Source organism: Galeopterus variegatus, unplaced genomic scaffold, assembly GCF_000696425.1.
Source record: "Galeopterus variegatus unplaced genomic scaffold, G_variegatus-3.0.2 Scaffold2030, whole genome shotgun sequence".
NCBI lineage: Eukaryota > Metazoa > Chordata > Mammalia > Dermoptera > Cynocephalidae > Galeopterus > Galeopterus variegatus.
In genome coordinates, this window is record NW_007728141.1 from 397,615 (window position 1) to 421,539 (window position 23,925).

The 23,925-nt window shown below is 37.2% G+C and overlaps 1 protein-coding gene across 1 annotated transcript in view; it reads right to left on the reverse strand.

The window, feature by feature from the left end:
- PLCB1 (phospholipase C, beta 1 (phosphoinositide-specific)) overlaps positions 1 to 23,925 on the reverse strand; it is a 283,385-nt gene that overhangs the window by 211,814 nt on the left and 47,646 nt on the right. The window contains 2 exon segments of the mRNA XM_008580123.1: positions 13,762 to 13,928; positions 15,126 to 15,226. Coding sequence (XP_008578345.1) covers positions 13,762 to 13,928; positions 15,126 to 15,226 — 268 coding nt within the window.

Genomic DNA, 23,925 nt, shown 5'->3' on the forward strand with positions numbered 1-23,925 from the left:
CGATCCGTTGCTGGTCACGGAAAAAAAAAAAAAAGAAAAAAAAAAAAAAAAAAAAAAGATGGGCAAACTGGACAATGAGTCTGCCAGCTGGCATGGCCATCAGACTCACACTATTGAGCCAAATGCCAATTAGGCAGGATCTGGTGCTCATATGTTTGTATGGCACTGGAATTAGGTAGTTGAGAATCCATTCATCGCTTAATCCTCACTCTTAATGTCATAATACCAGCACATTCTGGAACACCACTGGCCCAATAGCTTAGCACCCTCCTTAAATGACTTCTAAGCACAGCACTGAGAAGTTATTTGATGGCCGACATTTATTCCTGGTGCTGTGGCCCTTGTGAACTCTGCAAGACCAGCTCAGAGAAAATAAATGCAGATGGCACTAATATCCTGCTGCTCACCAAAATCTATTTGCTTGGTTTCAGAAATAATCTATTAAATGTTCCCTTCTCAATTATCTTTGCTTGGGCACAAACTTTCCTATCACATTTGCCAACTAACTCTGTGTTTTTGTGTAGTACATGAACTTTGCTGGTTTCTATATCTACTTTATCTTTTTTTCCCAACCTTGGAGTCAGTATGTTCTATACATATTCTCATGCATTATTTTATCTTAGGTTGAAAAGTGTCATACATTCTTATCCCGTCTTGATTGCAAAAACTGTTCCATTACCCTAACGTTGTGAAAATACAAGCCCAAGATGTGGTGTGCTAATGTCCACTAAATGGCTCTGTGCCCTTCTGAAAAGCCTTTGCAGATCAGCCTCTCACCCAGCTCTCACAGCTTTCTACATCTCTGCAGTTTTCACTGTATTAAGTTTGTACTATTTGATGTAGTTTTGTGTGAAAGTTCTTAATAACACCTAGCTTTGACTTAGCACTTTCTTTTTTTCAAAATATTCCCACATCTGAGAGTTTATTTACTCCTCACTATTCTGTTTGATAGGTAGAACAAAGTTTCATTATTTAACATGACAGATAAACAGACTTTGACCCAAAAGAGATTAAATAGTCTCCTTAAATTAACATGGAGAGATAAGGACAGAATCCAGATCCAGAATCCTTCTCTCTTAAATACTGCCCGAGAGCTGAATTTGGAGTCTAGATTTGTGTGAATACTGATTTATCATTTAGAGGTGGAGGTTCTCAGAGGGTAGGAAACAAGTTCCACTGCATTTTATTAGTGCACTGTCACACTGCTCTATGAGAGGAGACCCTCCACAATGGCTTATGACTATACGAGAATCCAAAGGAAGCCAATATGCTCTAGATCCTTAACCAGAACGGCATGTTCCTTGGTTAAACTAAATATTGGCTTTCTAAGGGCAGGGTCCACGACTGTCATTTTGTTTACATCTCTTTCAGGCTTAGCACAAAGGCAGGCCCAGAATATGTGCTCATTAATGTTTTTTGATTAACTACTTAGAACATGCTATTTCTTCATGCCTTAAATGTTACCTGACTCTAGTCTGTCCCTCACCTGGCTCTCTGCTCTGCAATGTTCCAGAAGCACAGCATGGAATGTCACTTTTCTCATCAGAGGCTTTCAGCACATCCTTCCTCACTGTACTAACTACAGAGGAGGTTTGGCTACATTGAGAGCCCAATGAGGCCAAGAATGGGACCTTTCTATTGTTTAGCTCAAAAGTTGGCACAGGTAGTAAGCCCCCCAAAAATATGTGCTGAATAAATAAATGAATGACCCAACAGTAGCATCAAGACTTCCATGCAGGTCACAAATGTTACCATTTTAGACTAGTCTCTCACTAGCTGTTCCTCAGAGAGCATAACTAGTCAACATACTTGGCCATCCAAAGACTCAGTTTCCTTATTGTAAAATGGGGATAATAACGTGGACTTGAATATTTGTTCTGAGGTTTATACAAGATAATTAGCAGGTAAAGAGCTTGGAGCAATTCCTGAAACTCCCTAGAACTTCAATAAATAAAACTTCCATTTTCCTCATAAAATAAATAGAAGCTTCCTGAGCACATGAAAGACGCTCAATAGATATTTGCTAGGTGAATAAATGGAGTTGTATCACATTCTGTCTTGTATTCTAGTTACTTGTAATATTATCTCCTCTTGGAATTATAGGCTCCTTGAGAGCAAAGACTTTATCTTGATTTTGTTCCACTTCCTAGTAGTTCTTAAGTTAGATGAACAATACATGTTTGTTAGATTAAAATGTCCATGTAATTGCATCAGGTATGTTTCAGAATAAAGAAAAGAGTTCAATGAGCATCAGATACCTTGGAGAACATGCCGGTGATTTTTGTTATAGCTGTAGAGCTGGATAGGAAAATCCTTTTTATACTACAGTGATCATGGTGAATATTGTTTTGCTGGTAATGATATTGTCGCAGATTGTGATGGTGCCCCAGGATCCATGGTTGGGCTGGGCTTCCATCTGCATCTTTTGCCTGCTGGCTTATTTTATGCAGAGCAGGCTGAAAGTGCCTGAGAATGAAGACTTCCTAAGAGTATCCTCAAACAATGACTGTGGTTGGACAACAGTGATGTTAAGCACGTCCTACATAGGAAGGCAGTGTTTGCCCCAGGACTGCGCTTCAGTTACTCACCCTGAAAACTGGCCTCATAACACGACCTTTATTGGCTGCCTTTGCTTCCTTATTCTCACTTCTTACTGCACTATGAGTGACTCTTGGGATCACTTCTCAAATAAACTCTTTGTGATTGAATTCTCAGAGTCAGCTTCTGAGGAAACCCCAACAAAGACATATTAGCGGCATCTCTAAGAACAATTTTTGGCTCATTTTCTAAATGTAAGGTAGAGTGTTAGGTGAGAAGATTGATTTCGTCCCTCATTCTCAATTAAGGCTCCTCTTAAGTAATGTTGTTCCTAGCCTGGAGACAATTTTGTTCTTGTAACTGGAGACCTGGAGACAGGCAGTGATTCAGAGTTAAGACAGACCCCCCAGAATCTCCACAATGTGTTAACAAAATCATTGGTCACTCTCAGCTTTCTGACAGTATTCTCTGCCATGAAAATTTTTTTCAGCTTGTCTGTTACATGTTAGGGAGAATGGTCCACACATCACTTAATCTGGTTTCCTTGTGGTCGTGGTTTGTTTTCTCTCTGCATTCGACCTGCTCCCTCCCACTTATTTGGTGTGAAATTGATTATGAGAAAACCAGACTCTGGATAATACAGGAGTTGAGGGCTAAATGCCCGTGGCTCCATGACCTCTGTCCCTCCCAGCACAGTGCAACTGAGGCAGGGCAGAATAAGGACACACCCCAGGGAGGCTGCTCACAAATATTCAGTCTGGTTTGGCACTAGCCACCTCCTTGTTTTGCAGTTAATAAACCTATAATGAGCTGATGACAGCTTAACCACCCTACCATCAACAAGCTACACCTGGAACTTTGCAGTTTGCAAAAACTGTAGTGCCTGTGCATTAAGAGGAACAAAAGTGCAGATGTTAGCTGTACAACCTTGCACCCATGATGCTATAGACCAGGATGGACAAAGTTAAGAGAAAAGTGACTCCACTATGCATGACCAAAACCTTCAGAAACTCAGGGATGCAGGGCAGGAAACTGATGCAACCTTGCATCAGCCTGTTAGCCTTAATTACCCTAGATCCTCCCCCATGGCAGAATATTCCTCCCCTTAGTTAGGATAGAGGAACACTTCCATCTCAGAACAACATATAAACCCTCCCCCTAAGAATCCAGGGGTGCTTCTCTCATGGGGATGCCCACACACTCTTCTGCATGTACTTTTGCTTTGTAATAAAGCCCTATTGTTGGAGTGTTTCCATTGTCTGTTCTTCTTCCTTTCCTTTTGCCATGTGGGTGCTCACCTGATGTGGACTCTACTCAGTCTCATGAAAAATTCTTTTTAATGATTTGACCAAGAACTTAAAATGGCTGTCCAGTAACAACTTAACAAGCTATTCCTTTTGACTGAGCCACCTGCTGAGAAGGGGAAAGGTGTATCAGCAGCAACTGTTAATGCTATGTTTTGCTGTGAGGTTATATCTAGGGGGAAATAGCCATTATCTGCTTTGTAACAATAGTTCTAACACAAAATGGCAAAGCACCTTGGAAGGTCTGAGAGAGAAAGAGGTTTTAATAAAACCCAGCAGACTGAGGGGTAGATGAGGCTGCCTAGCTCACTGTCCTACTCCTTGGGACTGGCATTTGAGGTTGCCTTTTACTATTTATATTTTTCCTAGCTGCTTATTTTTCTGAATGATGGAGATTTCAGCTATGAATGGACATGACTGTGATTTACTGGCTAGAGCTGGGTTGGAATGGTGAGTGCCAAAGAATGTGGGAATATCAGCGATGTTTGCTGCAGTGCTGGTATCATCCCATTTCACAGATGAGGAATCTGAAGTTCAAGCAAGAAAAGTCATTTGATTGAGGTTTACTGGATCAACCATGCTGCTAAGCAGATTGTTGAGGTCAGTGAAAGAAAGGCTGGAGGAGAAAAAACCAGAAATCCCAGGCCAGGCATTTGCCTCCACTCGGGCCCAGTCCCTACCTTTTGGGACCAGAGGAAATGCAATAAAGAAAGGGAAAGCAGAAGAAGTTGCCAAGTCAATCAATGAACAGTGGACCATGATGGCTATGCTGAAAAAAAAAACATTCTTTTTTTCATTTTTAGCCAATTGGGAATACTTCAGAGAAGTCTGTGAACATACAAAACATGGAGTTAAAAGAGCTTGGAATGTACCCAGGGATGACGATGCCATTCTTCTGTGACCTTCCACAGAGGCAAAAAGTCAATAGGTGGAATTTAAATGGGATCCCAATCAATAAAATACTAGAGTGGCTTTTCAGCAGCTTCCTCAGTGTAGTAACTTAATTAAGACACACAAAGGCTTGGCCTAGGTCATGTAGTGTTCATCCGTCTTTGTCTTTTGGGAAGAAAATCTATCTTATTTGAATTGATTTTGTTGATTCATTTCAGTTCTTTGATTTCCTCTATTGCTGTGTAGGTAATCCATATAAAATTATTTAAATGAGTGCCACCTGAATTTTGAGGCAGATGTTAAAGCAGTCAATATTTCCTCCAGATGAGTGGTTTTCAAACTGAGCATCCTGCATCTCCTGGGGTTTAGGCAGAAGTGCCTGAAAGGCAGGAGGGGGACTGAAAGTAGGACAGACATAGCCAGCTACACAATGGTACTTCAATCAGTTAGTGGAAAATTGAATTTAAAGACAATATAAATCTTTCCATGAACTTTTTGAAGTACGCTGGTATTCCTGGTTCCCCTCTATTTAACCAGAACAGTGCTTTTGAAAATGTTTCCTATGAGTTGGCCTTTCTTACAAGACTTTGGCAGAAGAAACAAACACAAATAAAAGGTTGCTATGTCCAGAACAAATTAGCAAACCACTGCTCTAGATGACAACCGCTAAATTCTAAATAGTCCGGTTCGCATTTCTTTTCTAAGCAAGTCCTAATGAAGGGTGAAAAGTGAGTCTAGAGTAGCTGGAAGGCTCTGAAATGAGATAAAGGAAATATGGTCCTGGTCCCAACATTGCTACTTTCTTAGCTGCTACTTCTAATGACCTGAGAGTTTGGGTTAAATGGCTAAGTCCCTTGTAGACAAGAAATCCCATGATTTGAGGCCACCAATCAGGGCTTCATGAATGGTAACACCTGATACAATCATGTGACAGGTTGGATGGAGTTGGAATGAGCTATGGGCATAGGTCCTTTTCATTTTTCTCTCAATGCTCAGCTACTCTAACCTCACCCATCTTTCACTGTTGATTCTGTTAGGATAATCTATAGAAAGTACTTGTCTCAGTTTGGGTTCTTCCAAAGCAGGTCTTGAGACAAGGATTTGAGGGCAAAGATCTTATTTGGGAGGTGACCCCAGGAAACAACACTAGTAGAGAAGAGAAGGGAGAAGAGAAGGAAAGACAGCAAATGAAGGGAATATATCAAGCACATTACAGCTGTGAGCCAAGAGGGCTTGTACCAGCGGGGAACTCTGGGAGAAAGCGGAGACCACCCATCAGAACTGTGCCACACAAGGGGCAAGGAAGAGGTATTTATCCTCCAACTACTCCTGGGGTCATGAAATCCCCAGGAATTGTAGGCTGGTTGTGGTTGAACTGAAAGTCCTGGAGAGTTGCAGAGGATGCTGTTGGCTGGGCTGGACCAGTAAATGCCAAAGGATATGGGACTATCACTGATGTCTGTTACAGTGCTGGTGTCATCCCATTTTATAGATGAGGAACCTGAAGCTCAAGCAAGTAATGTCATTTGCCTGAGGTTTACTGGCTTAACCATGACACTGTGCCAGCATTTGTCTTTAATATTGATTGGCATGTTTGATCTTTCAAGGATGCACAATAGAGATTATTACAATCATTGTCATTATTTTTTATAACTTCCATCTAGTAAAGAGAAATGGTACTGGGAAAATATGATTTTAAAAAAATCTAGTAGGAAAATTAAATGGTAATGAAGTAAATAGTAAGAGGCAGGTGTAAATCCTTACATTTATAACAATAATTATAATTCCATTTTAATAAAAATTATATGTAAGAGTAATTGAGTCAGAAAGGAACATTTATGTACGGATATGACATGCCGTATTTTTTTTCAGGTTTCATAATAAATGGTTCTAACTTATCCTCAATCGTAGTATGTTAAATAAGCCTGTTAGCCGAGAGACAGCCACATTTGGGACTGCCTCTGCCCAGTGCTCTGGTCTGACTTCCAGAGCCATTAATCAGTAGACAGTTTGGTGTAAATGCCAATTATCAGTTTTCATTAGTTCAGGTCAGCAGTAGTTTAGTGGGCAATGATTAATGAGCATTTTTTACCATGAGCATCTTATTTAATTCTCCCATCAGTTTTCTCAGGGAATGGTTTCAAAGATGGGAAAACTGCAGGGTAGGGCCAGTCAAATAGGTTAAATCGTTTCCTAAGGTAAGGTAAAGAGTCACGACAAATTGTTGACCCAATTTTAGTGGGAACTACTGTTTTTATCTGCCCAGTAACCATTCCTCCTTCTTCTAGGAAGCACATCCCAAATGAATTTTGGGAAACCACCTCGCTCCCATTGTTGGTCCATGTGGTCTGTGGTTTAGATAGTCGATGTCTTATTAGCTCGAGGGAGAGTCATGTGACCTAAGGCTGTCCAATTATTTTATTCCATCAACCAGGACACAATGATTCTATTTCAAGGGTAGCCTTGGGTGACCTAAGCCCTGCTCAGGATTCTGGGGACTTCTGATGAAACCATAAATAAAAAGAACTTCTGTATACTGAGATTGGTGTGTTCGTAGGCCTGGAGCTGCTGGTGGCTGTCTTGTCACTTCAGTATTATCTGTCCAAGATCTACTGCCAGCACCGAGAAAATGAAGAGATGAAGAAAGACAATTCTTGATGACATCATTTGAGCTCCTGGATCTAGTCATGCCTGAAGTCATTAACACCTTGACTTTTTGCTTATACACACCAGTAAATTCCTTTCTGTTATTCAGTTTGAGTTGAATATCTGTCATTTTTCAACTGAAGGAGTCCTGCCTAATACTGCAGATTGCAAGATTCCCAAGTCCAGGGCTCTTTCTGTCACACTCTGCCTGCTTCTTGATGTTGACAATAATGATGGTATAGTTCAACTGTATCAGAATTTTAAATAAAACAATATTGAAAATACAACAAGGTTATTTCTACTGCTACAATCATTATTAGTTGAAGTCTATTTGAAGCCAAAAATGCTTGCTATACCTGAATTTTTACTGCCTTGCTTAAAGCCATATTGCTTTGCTGTAAGGATTTTGAATTCATTTTAGTGATTAAACTATTAACTCTGTGAGTACTGATAAAATTTTAAAAGGGATTATATATTTCATTTGTATGATATAACCACAAAAAAGCAGGGAAGCTTCGTATAATACACATTATAAAAATTTAAGTTGAAGAACTGATGATAAAAAAAGAAATGTACCTTGAAACATCTGCTATTATTATAATTTGCTACATTAATTCGGTTATTTAACAAATATTCATGAACACCTGCTCTTCACAGAAGAATAAAAGCATGAACAAACTCAACTGTTTTCTTTTGGTTTCGTAGTTTATTTAAGCAAGATTTCGCCTTCATTTACAGACATAGGTGAATCTGGAGGTCTGTATTCTGTTACCAAAGACACCAATAGAGCTATTTTATTTTTCTTTCCTGCTAATTTTATTCACTAGCTTCCTTCTGAAGAGTTTAAGTGATAAAAAAATAACTGTTCAGGAGACACTAGTCTTGAAACTATGATATTCATGACACTTTTATTTGGAAGAGGCAGGATTTGTTGTGCATTTCTGTGTCAAGCATGTTTAGGTCTACGGTGTAAACAACATGGCAAGGAAGAAACATTCACTGACCGAGCAATGCCACTTTTCTTTTTTTTTTGTCTTTTGTCTTTTTCTGTGTCCGGCAACAGATCGCAACCCTCAGTGTTGCCCCTGTACCGGACCGGGGACCGGCAACGGGATTGCAACCATCGGTGTTGCTCCCGCGCCTCGCTCAGCCAGTGAGCGGGAACCGGTCTGTATGTGGGATCCGAACCCTCGGGCGGGAGCGCCGCCGTGCTTCCCAAGCGGCGCACTTATCCAGTGCGCCACCGGGCCGGCCCAAGCAATGCCACTTTTCAATGTGTGATTTTACATTGTGAAAATAAACCAAACTCCATTGGAGTATCCTCTGTGAAAAGATTTCAAACTCTCTCTTTGTGGAACCCAAATGTGAACATTCGGCCTCAGACTGCAGAGAAAGCCTTTGATTATTTAAAAGCAATATATGTATCTCCAGTAACAGAAATTGCAGGGTGGAAATGTGGCTAACATGCTAATTATAGTAGGCCCCAAAAGCGTCAAATTACATTTTCTCTTCTGGATTTCCATTTCACACTTGTATGTGTTGTACTTATATCAGCTAACCTATGGCCAGCTTTGGTATTATTCATTTAATTTTAGGCTTTTATGTAAAAATTTTATAAAGTGTTCATAAAAAGTTAAACATTAGCATATGTCAGCTTTGCATATTATTTATTTAATACCTACTATAAATATAAGTTTTTTGATATCAGAGAGTATATATATTTTTATGTTACATTATGTGTATATCTTATTCCTAGTATTTTCTCACAAATATAGGTAACATGGAAATGTTTTTTTCAGATAAATAAGACTGTATTTGTAGGTCAGCATGAAATCAAGAACAATTTAATTAATGCTTGGGCACATTTGAGGAACTAGTCAAAATAAAAGCAGCAGAAGAAAAAGTGATAATTGGTGGATCTTGGACATGACTGGCACCATCTTGGACATGACCGGCACCATCCTGGACATGACCGGCATCATTTTTACACACACTGAGCACAAAATGGCCACCAGCCTTTCCCTTACAAGAAACCTCGTGGTTTCTGAGAAATAGAAACTCCTCTATTTCCACATGGGTGCAACCTTCCACCTGATTGCATCCGCCAGCCTTATCTTCCAGTCCAGCACCAAACCCCTCCCTGATTATGTCAGCCTTCCCTACAGTCTATATAAGCTCTCCCACCCCCATGCCTGGTGCTGCTCTCCATTTTGAGTGCAGCCCGGAAGATTCTTTTCCTTTAATAAAGCTTGATGGGTACCTGGCGTTTTGGCTCACTTTCTTACGATAATGTATTAAATTTCCCTACTTATTATCCTATGTGGTCACTGATAAAAATGCATTACCTACTTGACTGAAAGTTAAAAATTCTGCTTTCTCAAAGAGCATGTTGGTCTGAGATCTTAGACAAGTCGCTTGACTTACAAGCCCTTGGTTTACTTCTCTGCAAAATGTTAATGTGCATCTTGAAAGTCACATAATAAATTAAAGCTAATTTCCTTGTAGATCCATAGCAGTCATTATACTGAAGTCAAACATACTTTCTTAAATGGTGCTTTGTCAGGTTTTACTTGTAGTTACCTAATAAATAAGGAAGATATCAGGGAAAAAGGAGTTCCTTAAAAAATGTGAAAGCCAAACATCAAATGTTATGAACTGCAAAATCAAATTTAAAAATTGATTTTCATCTTTTGAAGGAATATTTCAAACTCCTAGTGACTACAGAATTGAGGTCTAATTCAGCAATTTTTTAGTCCTACAAATAAAGATTTTAAAATCTTAATCCTTTTGATTATAGCAGTTAACACAATAAAACAATCTTCTTTAGTCTCCTTTGTTCACATAAACTAAAACAGCAAACAAAATGACTTGATATGACATGGATCAAGTTCAACATTATTTTCTTATTGCAGTTTTTGGGTTCAGAAATGAATGCCATGATTAAAAAATAAGATTTATACTGGATAGCTAATGGGGAATTTAGAAAAACAATTGTCTCGTCCCAAGATCCAAATGTAATTGCCTGTCTTCAAATCTCTTTAGACTTAGCTTATGAGCTCTCGAGGTTCTTCTGTCTTAAGTTTTGTTGGTGCTTAATGTATGAGTACTCCACAAATGTTTGTTGAATGAGTGAGTGGATGAATAAAAGAATGATATCCTTGATTCTTAAAAAGTCTCTAGTTCTTCCCGATGGAAATCAATTCAGCCCAAATGTTATCCCTCCATGAGTCTTCTTTATAGGAAGAAATCTTTCTGTACCTCTTAGAGACTTGCTATTCAGTGTGGTCCTTGACCACAGCATTAGCATCACCCAGTAACTTGTTAGAAATGCAGAATCTAGAATCTGCCTTTTAACAAGGCCCCAGGTGATTCCTATGCACATGAGAATGTGAGAAGTGATATTCAGTTATTTATATTCATATCTTATTTTTTGGAAAAGAGTGCAATCTCCAGAGGCATAGGTTTTATTTTTGGATCTGTCAAAATCCATAGCCTTTTGCCCTTCACTAAAGATTTAAAATATGCAAAAGTTATGAATGAATGAATACAGGTTTGCTTGTAAGTATGAGTTTGCAAGACTAGAACACCAGAGATCATGTGCTTCCTCTAATAGTATTTGGCCTTCTTTAAATAAGAATAACAATAATTTATGCCATTTTTTGAATGACTATTGTGTCCCGTACTACATAAACATTGGCATACTAATCTCACTTTATCCTTAAGAGGAGGCAGTGACTCTACTAGAGTCTCTTATAATTTACTAATTGACCCCTCGAGATTTGAATTTCTTCTATACAGAGTGTGGATGGGAAAGGGCTGAGATCTAGCCAGCCAGATCTGTTGAATTGGCATTAGAGTCTCCTGGGGTGACAGAAGTTGCATATGCTTGTAGGTTACTGGCCCTCTAGCCACATTCTGTCTGTTGGACTACAAAGCCCCTGTCCTTCCCATGTGCTAGATGAGCTTTTTGGTAGAGATGGCATCTAAATTCCTTTGTACAGATGCCATTGTACAGGGGACATTCTCAAGTGATAAGTTGGGGCACAAATGCTTTGTGTCAGTGATTAGCTCACACCTACACATCCACATGAAGTATTACTTCATGAGCCAGTCCATCCTGTAGATGCTGGGGGAAATAAAAGAAAGTCTAAGGCCCAGCAATCTTGTGATATCCTCCAACAAAAAAAAAAATAGATGAAAACACCTGAGGAATTAAAACCAACACCCTATCTTTCAATACACTGAGGAGAGTTTACCCTTATTCATCACATCACAGGGACCAGCCAGTCTTCTTTCTAAATGCTTTGCAGGTATTATTTAATTGAAATTCACAAAAAGCCAATCAAGAACTCTTCTCCCTCAGTTTTGAAGATGAAGTAGTTAAGTCACAGAGGAGTTAAGTACCAACACCACATAATTAATTAAACGTACTCCAGCTTTGAAACTCTTTTGAGTGGAACTGCTATTCTATGTTGCCTCTCTATACTGCTATTAATGCTGATACAGAGGGTTCATGATAAATATCAAATTATGTCATAGAGAAATAAGTGAAGCAGTTTTTAAAAATATACCTGAACTTTTGGTTCCTATTGTGATTGTGGAATTCATTCTTTGTACACTTGTAAAAGCATTAAATAATCTTGCAAATGCTAGGAGACATCATCTTAATTTCCACTGGAATCAAAACTGGTTCTTCCAGGATTACAGGGTTTTATAACAACTTGTCACAATTTTTTCCCTTCATCTAAGTCATCAGGGGATGATGTATAGAGATGTCATACACCAGCTGAAGCATGGACCATCAGCATTGTGGTGTAAAGAGAGAAGAGGTCAAAGTTAATGCTTTGTAGCCCCTCACTGGTTTCAAAAAGCTTTTTGTTTTCCTGGTGTTATGGACTAGCCATTTTTAGGAGTCTCATTGGATTTGTTATAACACTGTGTGAGTTATATTTGGAGAAGTTTGGATTTCATAAAAGAACTGCCAAGATCTGTAGGCAAAGTTTTCTCCAAGAAATTGCTCCCTGTTTAATGATAAAGAGAAATCCCATCTCTTGAGGCACTAGGGAAGAGTGAGCGTGATGCTTAAGTAGGTTTGGAGAGGCAGGTCTGGCAAAGTCATACTGTCGGGTTACTTGTTTCCTTTAACTGACCTCACCACCACAGCAACAATAAAAATGATGTCAACAACAAAAGCAAAGTGCTTGGCTGAGAAAGTAAACAAAAACTAAAAAAATCTATGAATTCCCAACTAATAACATGTGGCATAAAATTATTAAGATTTTACTTTTACACTTAATAAATACGTTGATTTTCTACTTAGATGACCAGTTCCAGAATAAATACAATGGGCCAAAAGACTTTTTAATGTACTTTTATGATAACCATCCTTATTAATAACTAACTATAAGCTTTCTAGAGCTATTTCTGTTACTTTATAAATCACTTGCATATTAACGTGCCATTTGTTTCTTCTCAATAATTGGTTAAATGCCTTTATTTTCTTCCCTATTGAATATCTATGCAATTTACAATGCTAGTGATAACACAGAAATTTTCTCAATGAAGATATTTCCATCAGGATGAGACTTGGTCTAAGTGGCAGAGAAATGGCCGAAGACCTCGTTCAGAGACAATGTTGCTACATGTAATTGAAAACCTTAGTAATTAAATCTACATGATCTTATTTTGGCAATTCGTTTCTCCACAATTAAAAATATAAATTTCTGAATAACTCTGAGGCAACTTAGAGCTTTCTGTCTTTTTAAAAATTAATTTGCTCTTTTAATGACTCATAATAATCTTACATATTTATAGGGTAAAGTGTGATATTTCAATACATGTATACAATGTATAATGGTCAAATCAGTGTAGTTAGCACATCTATCACCTCAAATCTTTATCATTTCTTTGTGTTGGTAATATTTAAAATCCTCTCTTCTATTTGGAAAAATACAATAAATTATTGTTTACTATCGTTACACTACAGTGCTATGAACACTATAACTTATCCCTCCTATCTAGTTATAATTTTGTATTCTTTAACTAACTAGAACTGCCTTTCTGATATCAGTTTTTGGACTAATTAATTTTTTTCTACCCACCACAAATTTTTTTACACAGAAGGCCAAATTCTAGAATATTTTCCCAAGTGAAAAAATTTATCAGATAGTGTAAACTGGAATAAGAAAAGGGTCTAATAGATTGAATATTCTCCTTAGTTTTAAAGATTTAGAAAAATCTGCGGGCCATTTCACAGAACCTTCTAGAAAGAGACTCTAAAGGGCAACCTTTAAGATAGCAAATCCTGTCTGAAAACGATGCATTCAGTCACTGGGTAAATTTGAAACAGGAGCTTCCCTATGGTGTGGCACAAAGTACTGACCTTTTTTGGCGAGGCTGTTGTTGGGTTCATACTTTTCAATCAATACTTGGACTTGCTCTTGTTTTAGAGGTGGGTAAAGTATTTCATTTAGCCGGGGATCTCGCTGCTTTAGGTTGATAAAATCCATCATCTGATCAACGGTAAGGTATGGTTTGCTTTTGGCACCACTAAAAGTACAAAACCAAGAAATTAGAATATTTTTCCACCAAATCTCATTCATGCATTTAGCCACAGGGAAACATAATCACACCATACCCGATATGAGCATGCTGTATTGAAATTCCTACTTTGCCCTAAAAGCATTGTGCTTCTCTGCCATACTCAGTGTATCTCTATGGGGTACAAAAAGCCTTTTGTAATCACAACCATTAAATCCCAATGCCCCCTAAAGATACCAACTGCTTAAAAAAACCTGCAGCAGGAAAACACCACATAGTGTGTGTAAGGATGTGCCACTGCAAATTGAACATAGAGGTATAGATCATTTTTTGATTATGACACTAAACTTTTAGTTTAGTTGTTGAACACCCATATCCCACTTAATCATTTAATGGTATTTTACAGTTAAGTTACATAATGGTATTTATTACCATTAAATAACCTGTTTGGGCATGTTTTTCTTTTCATTATAGTCAAGCTTCCACAAGAGCCTATAACTCTGCAACACAGTATAATGCAAACTCATTTGCATTAAATTTACCCATTTAAATCCTGACGACCCAAAGACGAGCTCAATGGCAGAAATGTTGCATTTGTTCAATAATTAATTGATAACAAAAAACATCACAAAGCAAGAATATCCAATATCATTCTCAGCAGCACTGTTTGCCTATCTTCCATATGAAAAAATCCTTATTTTGTTTGCCAATTCCAAATTGATTTTCTGTCACTGTGTGGATTTCAGTATATCAGGCAGAAAAGGTAAAGTGCTACTTCCCCGCATTTGTCTTGGTTTGTTTATTTGTTTCTTTTCTTCTCTCTCAGTCTTTTAAAAAAAGCAATGCCTATGTAAGTTTATAATTTCTAACATAAAAGCAAATAATTTTCCAGTTCTCCGTGCTACGTAAGTCTATCTCTACGAAGCCAAGAAGCCTTCTTGTTCTACCCATAATCTGCAAACCAGAGCCACCTGAACATACTAAAACAACTACATTCAGCAATAAATCAAAGCAAACTTCCACTCATTAAAAGCAGTGGTTGCACCTCAGGGATAAGGATGTGTGATCATGTCCAACAGATCACAAGGGAGCACTGCTTTTAGAACGTGGTGTACATCTCCCTCTATTCCTGCTCAAAATCCTGCTCTAGCCACCCGGAGTATCAATGCAAGCTGAAAAAATGTGGCTTAAAATGTGTTCTCTTACAATTCGGAAAAGATGTTATCGATTTCAGGTCGAGGGCAAAGGTTGTTCAGGAAAACTCTGTACACATCTGGAGTGAAATCCTCTTGAGGTATTGAATCATTCTGCGGAAGAAACAATAGGGTCAGCAAATGGTCTTTTTCTTTCCCTAGCTTCTTTCCTCCCTGTTTTCTTCTCTCTCTCTCTCCCCTCCCTTCCTCCTTCCTTTTCCTTTATTCTAGGAGGTCAGGGTAAACATTTAGAACACATCTAGGAGGTCAACTTAGAACTCATTTTGAAACTGGCTTTGGGGTGCCAAAATCTTTATTTTCCATTGCTTTTTCATTTTAATTTAGGCTTTAGAATTTTCTCCTGCTAAAAGAATGTTAAGGCAATTTCCTGAAAACATTTACTAAAATAAGTTAGACCCAGGAAAGACAAAGTCGGTTTACCAGATTTTTTGTTTTGTTTTGTTTTATGGCTTGAGATTTTTTTTCGATTGTGGTAAAATATACACAACATAAAATTTATCATTTTAACTATTTAAAAATGTACAGAACAGTGGCATGAAGCATATTCACATTGTTGTGCCATTTATCAGATTTTTGAATGAATATCTTTTTAAAAAGCAATGACCCTAGAGAGAGACATCATCAAAATGAAAACATAAATTCCAATTCTGTGACTTTTTCCCAATGTTTCCAATGGCTTAAATAACCCGATAAATTGTAAAACAGTTTTCAGAAGTAGAACAGCACTAGTCATAATTTTTTACTGATTATTCCTGCTCCTATTATTTAGGAAGCAAGCCATCAATATAAAAGGCCATTTTTATAACTTATTTTTCTGTTTGGTCTGGCTACCATGGAAACCGGAAGCATGTATTCAAGCTTTTGTTAACAGGAAGGACATTTTTCATGTGGAATTCCTATTTCAGGTATGTGTTTATATGATTATTTTTATTTTCAAGCCCTTAAACCAAAGAGAACACCCTTCCGTTTGCCACATTTATGTTTTGAAGTGTAAAATTATTGTTTGAATTATTGTCTGAAATTATAAACTGTTTGCATCACATAAGAGAACTTAGCTGACCACTTGGCAGAGAGCAGGAGTCCCACATTTGTGGAATGAATGAATGAAGTAATATTTCCTTTACTAAATCCATTTACAGAGAGGGAAAGAAATCTATTTTGCAAAATAGAATTTTGAGACAACCAAACCACACATGAACCATTATACATAGAGATGTATTATACCATAAGACATAGGCTACTTTGACTCAAACTTTGAAATCATGAGCATAAGTGGTCAAATTTAAGAACCATGGGAAATTCTCAAGGGTTGTTTTCTTGGTGATCTGCCAATCATAAAATGGGGATAAGTACAACCTGTAAACAGGTTTTCAAAATTCCACTTGCTTTATAACAAGAGAGAAATTCTTTTGGCTAGAGGATGCACATTTTTGAGGGCCACCCACTCTCTGAGTTAGACATCCACATCTCTTTAAATAGCTTTGTTGATAGCTGGATATGACCCTGTCTATCCCTCTCTTTGGCTGAGATACACAGGGAAGAGAAAAGAATTAAAATGAATGGCAAGAAAACACTCAATGGTGCAACTGGCCACCTCAAGTGCATCCAACTTTATTGGATTTTATGAACCCCGAGTGTGTTCTCCCATTCTCCCTACTGAATAGAGCTCTCTCCACCACCCCAACCTCAACCAGCACAAACATAAATTGTTTTTATCTGAGGATGTCAATAATTGCCTCCCTTCTCTGACTGACCTCTGTTTTTCTTCCTTCTTGTCTTAGTTTTAAAGTTCTTCCTCTGGAAAGCCTTGCCTTCCCCCAGGACTGGGTTTTGTCTTCCATTTATGCTTCTGTCACATCTTGCTGGTTTCATATTTCAACACTCATTGAACTGTATCATGTTCCCAGCTGGATGATTCTCTCTATTCCTTGCTAACCTGCAGATGTACATAAGCTAGGACATATGTGCTGCCTGTTAACTGGAAACAGTGTGTAAAATATAGTAGGTGCACAATAAATATTTACTAAATGAATGAATGTAATTTATGAGAGAGGTGGGAGTTGATAGTGAGTACCTATGTGTTGTATTTCCCCTGGAATTTCAGATTTAACTGACGTCATTTACATAAGAGTCGAGACATATAATTTCATGGAACAATATGCTTTACTAAAATCTAACCATTGTTTATTTACCAGTTGTGAACTAGAACTTTCTGTTAAAGGATACAAATTAATGAGATAATATGAAAAAACACAACATTATATTCATTGCCAGTTGGATATTAGCACATAGAAAAAGGAAAACAATTCAATACAGCTGATTTCTTTTATCTCATTTTTTTCTTGCCCAACTTGACGATGAGGATAGCCCAAAGTCTTTGGGGTCAGTAGGTGAAAATGAGAGAAAGAATATTTTGTAGAAAGGAGTTAAATAAATTAGCATATTGAAAGCTAAGGTGAAGGGGTATAGGGAGATATTTAGGAAAAAGCTATGAACAATTCCTAATTCTTTACATTTTAAACAGGGCTGAAATTCACAAAGCTCATTCACATACATTCTCTTCCTGAATCTCACAACTTGGGGAAGTGGATGGCACAAATTCATTTTTTCTGTTTGACTAGGAGGAAAGCCAAGGTTTAATAGTCTAAGGATCATGCCCAATGTTCAGATATTCCTCTGTGAACCCTTCCCGACCACACCAGCTAGATATGACACATTTTTTCTTTGTGTCTGCAATCCACCTTTATATTCATTATTGCATCCATCACACAGCTTTTTCTTTACTTTTTATATTTCCGATTTTCTACTAGACTGAATTTTTGAGTAAAGTGACAGTTCTATTTAGTTCCTCTATGTTCTCAGTGTGATGGTTGACAAAGAGTAGACACCTAATCAATATGTGCTGGATAAACATAGGAGATGCAACAAGACCTTGAGTCTTCTTGTCTTGTAATTTAGGATTTGGTTCAAAACATCCGGCACCCATTATAAAACAGATTGCCAGTGACTATTTGTTGCTATTGTTACTTGAACTTTTAGAAAGGTGAATTAAGAAGGCCAGTATAATCTGAATCAAGCCCATTTATTCTAGAAACTTCAAAGTATTGGCAAACTTGAAAAAATGGAATTGTTTCAATTCCATGTTTGTATACAAGGAAATTCAAAAGAAAAAAGATTTTTTAAAATGTTGGTGGTAGTACTGGCCCTATTTGCATTTCCAGATTCCATAGACCTGGTAATGTCACATCCACATGCCTAATTAAAAATAAGATGAAGGAAAATTCCATTTACTGTATACCAAGCATACAGTTCTGTGAGCTTTACTCAAATGTTTTTATTTAATCCTCAAGTGAACTCTATGAAGCTGGCATCAATAGTGTCCCACTTTTACAGACAGGAACAGTGGAGTGCTGGAGGTTACAAAACTTTTCTAACGTCCTTTGTGAGCAAGTGAGGGGGGTGGGGCTAGTGGTGGGGTCTACATTTTGAATCCGGATCGCTTGATTCTGTAACTCACACTATAAACCAGTAAATTAAATGTTCATATAGTTTTTGGATGGTGGTATGTATTTTCTTCTTCTTCTTCTTTTTTTTTTTTGTCTTTTTGTCTTTTTTCCGTGTCCGGCAACGGATCGCAACCCTCAGTGTTGCCCCCGTACCGGACCGGGGACCGGCAATGGGATTGCAACCCTCGGTGTTGCTCCCGCGCCTCACTCAGCCAGTGAGCGGGAACCGGTCTGTATGTGGGATCCGAACCCGGGCGGGAGCGCCGCCGTGCTTCCCAAGCGGCGCACTATCCAGTGTGCCACCGCGCCGGCCATTCTTCTTTATACATGTCTTGATTAAAAAGTAATTCTATGATGAACAGGTATTTAACATTCACAAAATGTTATTTAAAACATATTTATTGAAGCAGACTGTAATGAAATGAATAGAGTCCACATACAGATTTTTTTTTCTTGACAAATTGATGGATTATTTCCCAGTAAATTCAGAAATTCAACCTATTCTCAAGATTTTTGTTGTAAAACTATAATTCAAATGTTGAATTAGCCATATACTACATGAAGTAATTATAAATAAGTCACTTATAATGAACTGAATATTTAATATGGTTTTAAAATAGAATTTGATATTAGTGATCATATCGCAACTGCAAAAATTGTTTCTGATTTATATTCAGGATGTAAGGCATAGAAGCAAGGCAGAATCTGCAGTTACACAGAGAAGTTCTTTTATAATTTTATTCAGAGTTTATGAGTAAAACTTAAAGCATTTTTAAAATCCCAAATAGCTAGTTTTCCTTTATGTTACATATCTGTCCATCAACTTCAGTAAAATCCATTACTTAAAACAGATACACGGGTTTATTTCTTATCTTCTTCATTAAAATGCAATTCCTTATGCCAAGGCTATGGCAAGACTACAATACAATTTCAGTGTCCCTGAGCTCTTTTCAAATTAATAAGCCTTAAATCAAGAGAATTTGCTACAAATAAATTATTTCCAGTTCTCAGAAAGTTTGTGGGCAAAGTGGTAATTTTCTGAATATGGAAAGGTTTTCAAAGGTCTCACTGGGAAATATGTTTGGATTATTAGCAGAAGAACAGTAATTGCTTTGTTTGTCTTTGTAAATACAGTACTACTTTCTAACAATTAAGGTAACTTCAGGCTAGCAACTGTAATTGCTAAAGGAGTATCCTCTCAAGGAATGTGTTATTGCAATGTATTATGTCGGCCAGGATACAAGTTCAAGTGCATTAATTATCCCTAACAATGTGCACAAAGATAATGTTTAAAAAATCTCAACAGGATATCCGCTGTGTTTCTGGTAATGTGTCTATTTACAGAACACAATTAAATGTAGTTTGAGTTACTGCTGGCTAGGAAATAGGCTTCCATTTATACAGAATTATTTACCATTTTTATAACCCTTTTCTTCTGTGGAGTGTCTTGTTAATATATCCATAATCTTTTTGCTAATTAGTGGATATTTTCTAGAGCCACTGTTCGTTAGATACGAAATTACCACACAGATTTAAAATACAGTTTTGATGTGCTCTAGTCAGTTCACAGAAACATTTATTTCCTAGTTCTGGAACTGTCTTTGGTTTTTAGATTTTAAAAAAAGCATTCTAATTCTACAAGTCTTCCAAGTAAATTATACTTTACTATGAATAATTATCTTTCAAAACTTTATGATGGAGGTTGATTATATTTTTAAATATCTCTAGGTTTTTTTTCCTCAGAAACTTGTCATTATATTTAATTTGCTAAAGGTAATTTTTTTTTCCAATTTCAGCATAACTCTTGTTACTTAACTCACTTGCCTTTTAAGGTATCTCCAGTTGATAATTGGTCTGAAAATCTGAACGTGTAATAGGCATAGTGGCTTGTAAAGACTCAATTTATGTTTATTGACTGAAATGACAGAAGATAATTGTTTAGAAAATTGTAATTATATAGAAAATTGGTTGATGGATTTGATTTTCTCTTCAGCTTCATGTTCTATTTCTTCTTTTCTTTAGCTGGATTTATAATACTAAGTTAAAATTCTTGATCATTATATTTCACAAGATGTTATCCAGAAAGAGTAAAATCAGAAGTGACTGAAAAGGAAAAAAATTCTTTGCATGTCTTTGCAAATCCATCTCTTGTGCTTTCTCTTTATGCTTGAAAGCAGTGGTCTTCTCAGTTGCCCAAATTCAGTAAATTCTTCCCAGCCTCAGGGCTTTGCACTGACACAAGGTTTTCTTTTTCTGGAATGAGCTTCTCTTATCCTAGGTGGTGGCACTCTTTTATTTTTTAAGTAGCATTTCCCCAATTTACAAATGCATTGGTTGACATGTTTACTGACTAGTTCACCAGAAGATTCTATGGTTCTAAAACCCTGGACTTCACTCTGTTCACCACTGTGGTCTCTGTGGCTGTGAACACATAGTAAGAGGTCAAGAAACCTTTGTTGAGTCAATGACAGGACTTTGACTGTGACATCTTTCCTATTCCAAAGCATCTAACAAAAGAGAAACATTAACCAAGTTCAAGCATTTTATTTGGTTTAAAAAAAAGTGAAAATAAAGATGTTTTGGGGATCCTTTGTTCAGCTCTGCTCAGTGTTGGCAGCATCAGTAACTTTTTTCACCTACTTGTTAGAAGAAAAGAGACAGTGAAGAGGCACTCCTTTTTTTCTTTGACTTACCAAAGTTGTTAATAAACTTCACTTTTCTGAAAAGTCTTCACAACACAAATTGGCTGATGAATTTACAATACTTTTTCATAATTCAATCATGAGTTTAACACTGGCCTTGCAACATTTTTCAGTGCAACTTGAACGTTGCTGTCATGTTTCAAGAGGCTCAAAAGTTCTTCCTATAAAGTGGGTTTTACCCTTAGGTAAGTGTTTACTTGTTGCTTAGATACTAGGATAAAAAATAATTTGAAATAGAAGAGTTTTACATATAGCTCAAGAAAGAGCTTTTATGCAATAGACTCTGTTCGCCCAGAAACAATGGGAACAAATCACTTTAAAGCCAGTTATATAGAAATGACTTGAAATGAGGGTAAATTACCTTATTCTAGATAGTGAATGTGTATGGAGTACCTTGTATGTGTCAGGCATAAAACAAAAAGGATATTACATGCTTGTCTTCTTACCTACTTTATACCATAAGAGCAAAGTAGGCAGTCTCCAAACGTTTTTGATTTTGCTACTCTCTCAGTACAAGCTTTTTGAAAACAGCCCTGCAGAGTATGTAAATATATTTACTTATAAACATGTGGTACCGTACTAACTGCTTATGTAACTTATAAATCTTAAAACTAGAAATTTAGAAAGAATGAGATAAGAGGAAATGAGTATTTCAAATATCTTCCTAAACGTAATGGCCTCACACTATCATTAGCTAATATCTCAAGAGACATCAGGAAAGGGTTTATTGTTACATAGGTTTGAATCCACATTTCAAATGGTCTTCTTGATAATGCTGACCTTTTTTTGTCTAATTTTTTTTATATTACTTGATTAGATGATGATGATGATGAATTTTTAATCTACAAAAGGCAAAAGACATTCTAGATTGAAATATTGGGGTTATGGGAGTGAAAGAACATAACAGTGGTTTCATATGTTGCAAATATTAACAAATAATTTGTGGGCTTTTCAATTTAAAACAATTACGTTAGGTAACATTAGGGACAATGTTGATAGTATTGTATAAATTGTTAAGAGCTCTTTAGCTATGCCATCTTCACTCGGCCACATGCTCACCCTTGAAGATGGAAGACTACAAGCCTCTAAGGCAGTTTCAACTCGCTTCCGGTCTGCTGAGAACAAGCGATATATGCTGTGAAGAGAAAACACCATGAATGAGAGATGCTTAAAAGGTATATGAATCACATCACGTATAGTTGATGCCACCTCAAAATATTCCACTGAATCAAAACTATTTATTATTCACCTTTAAGAATTAAAAGGTAACCATTCCTCCATGCATCTGCATCTGTGTTCTGAAAGGTCTACATGTGTGCATTTTAAAATGAAAGTGTCTAACATAAAATCAATATTTTGAGACAATGGTGATGACCTGAGTAAAAAATGTTTCATTAAATAATGTCTATTATTAAGCACTAAATTCCACATCCTTACCAAATCTGTCCCCTTGTTGTTACCCATTGCCCCAACTGTGTACATTATGTTATTAATAATGTTAAATTAATAATTTAACTTTTTTTTTTTTTTATTAATAGAAGCTCATTGGTAGATTGTAAGTCAAAAGTTAAAGACTTTTGGCTGGATATAATCTAGAGATGTACCTTCTTTGGGCGCTAATTTCATTTTAAGAAACAGAACTTAAGTACTGGATTATTTAATACAATAATCAGAGTTTATGGGTTCTAGTAGAAACAGTAGAAAATCTGGTATCTGGAGCTCACCAATCCCACAGGGTATATGGTAGAGGTGAGTTGCTGTCTCCTTTAGGAAGGTATTGCTCTTTAGGTTTTCTTCCTACTCTTGACCTGCTTAGTCATTTCAGTTCCCTGCCTGGCTCCTGTTGGCACTTGAGTTTGCAACCCCTGGTTTAAAGCTAGAGTCATCTTGGTAGAAAGAGGCACTGAGGTCACCCAATTACCTCTCCTGCGATGGATCTGAATCTCAGAAGATTTTTTGGGTTTAGCAATGAGGTTCTCCCCAAGTCCCTCTGCCCGCTTCCTGCTTTGGTGTTTCTTGAACATGACGCCCCAGGAAAGGGGGACCCACCCCCCCAGGGAGATGTCTATGAGGAAGCCACTAGGGGGCAGGGTTACCACCCATTTCCATGCTCCCACTTAGGCTGGAGGAGAAACAAAACAGAGCCATGGCACAAATTCAAATCTATGAAAAAAGAAAATGAATAATGGGAAAACTCATGAAGCTTACTTTTTGAGAGGAATGCGCCCTTCTGGAGTGACTTGTAGCTTAAGTTTAGTATAGCTGTTGGAAAAGCGGAAAAACAAGCATTTAAATTTTTAAAAAGCTTTTTATTGAAGAATAACATACACAGAAAAGGGCACATGCTTATATACAGTTTGCTAAATTTTCACAAATTCCGAAGTCTCTACAATCAGCACCCAGATCGAGGAATAGAAGAGTGTCACGTTAGCAGCATCCCTGAAGCTCCCCCACACCCTCTTTCAGAGTCTGTCTCCCAAAGGGAACCATTATTCTGACTTTAAACAACATGGATTATTTTTGTTTGTTTTTGCACTTTACGTATGCTGAATTGTATTCTTTTGTGTCTGGCTTCTTTTACTCA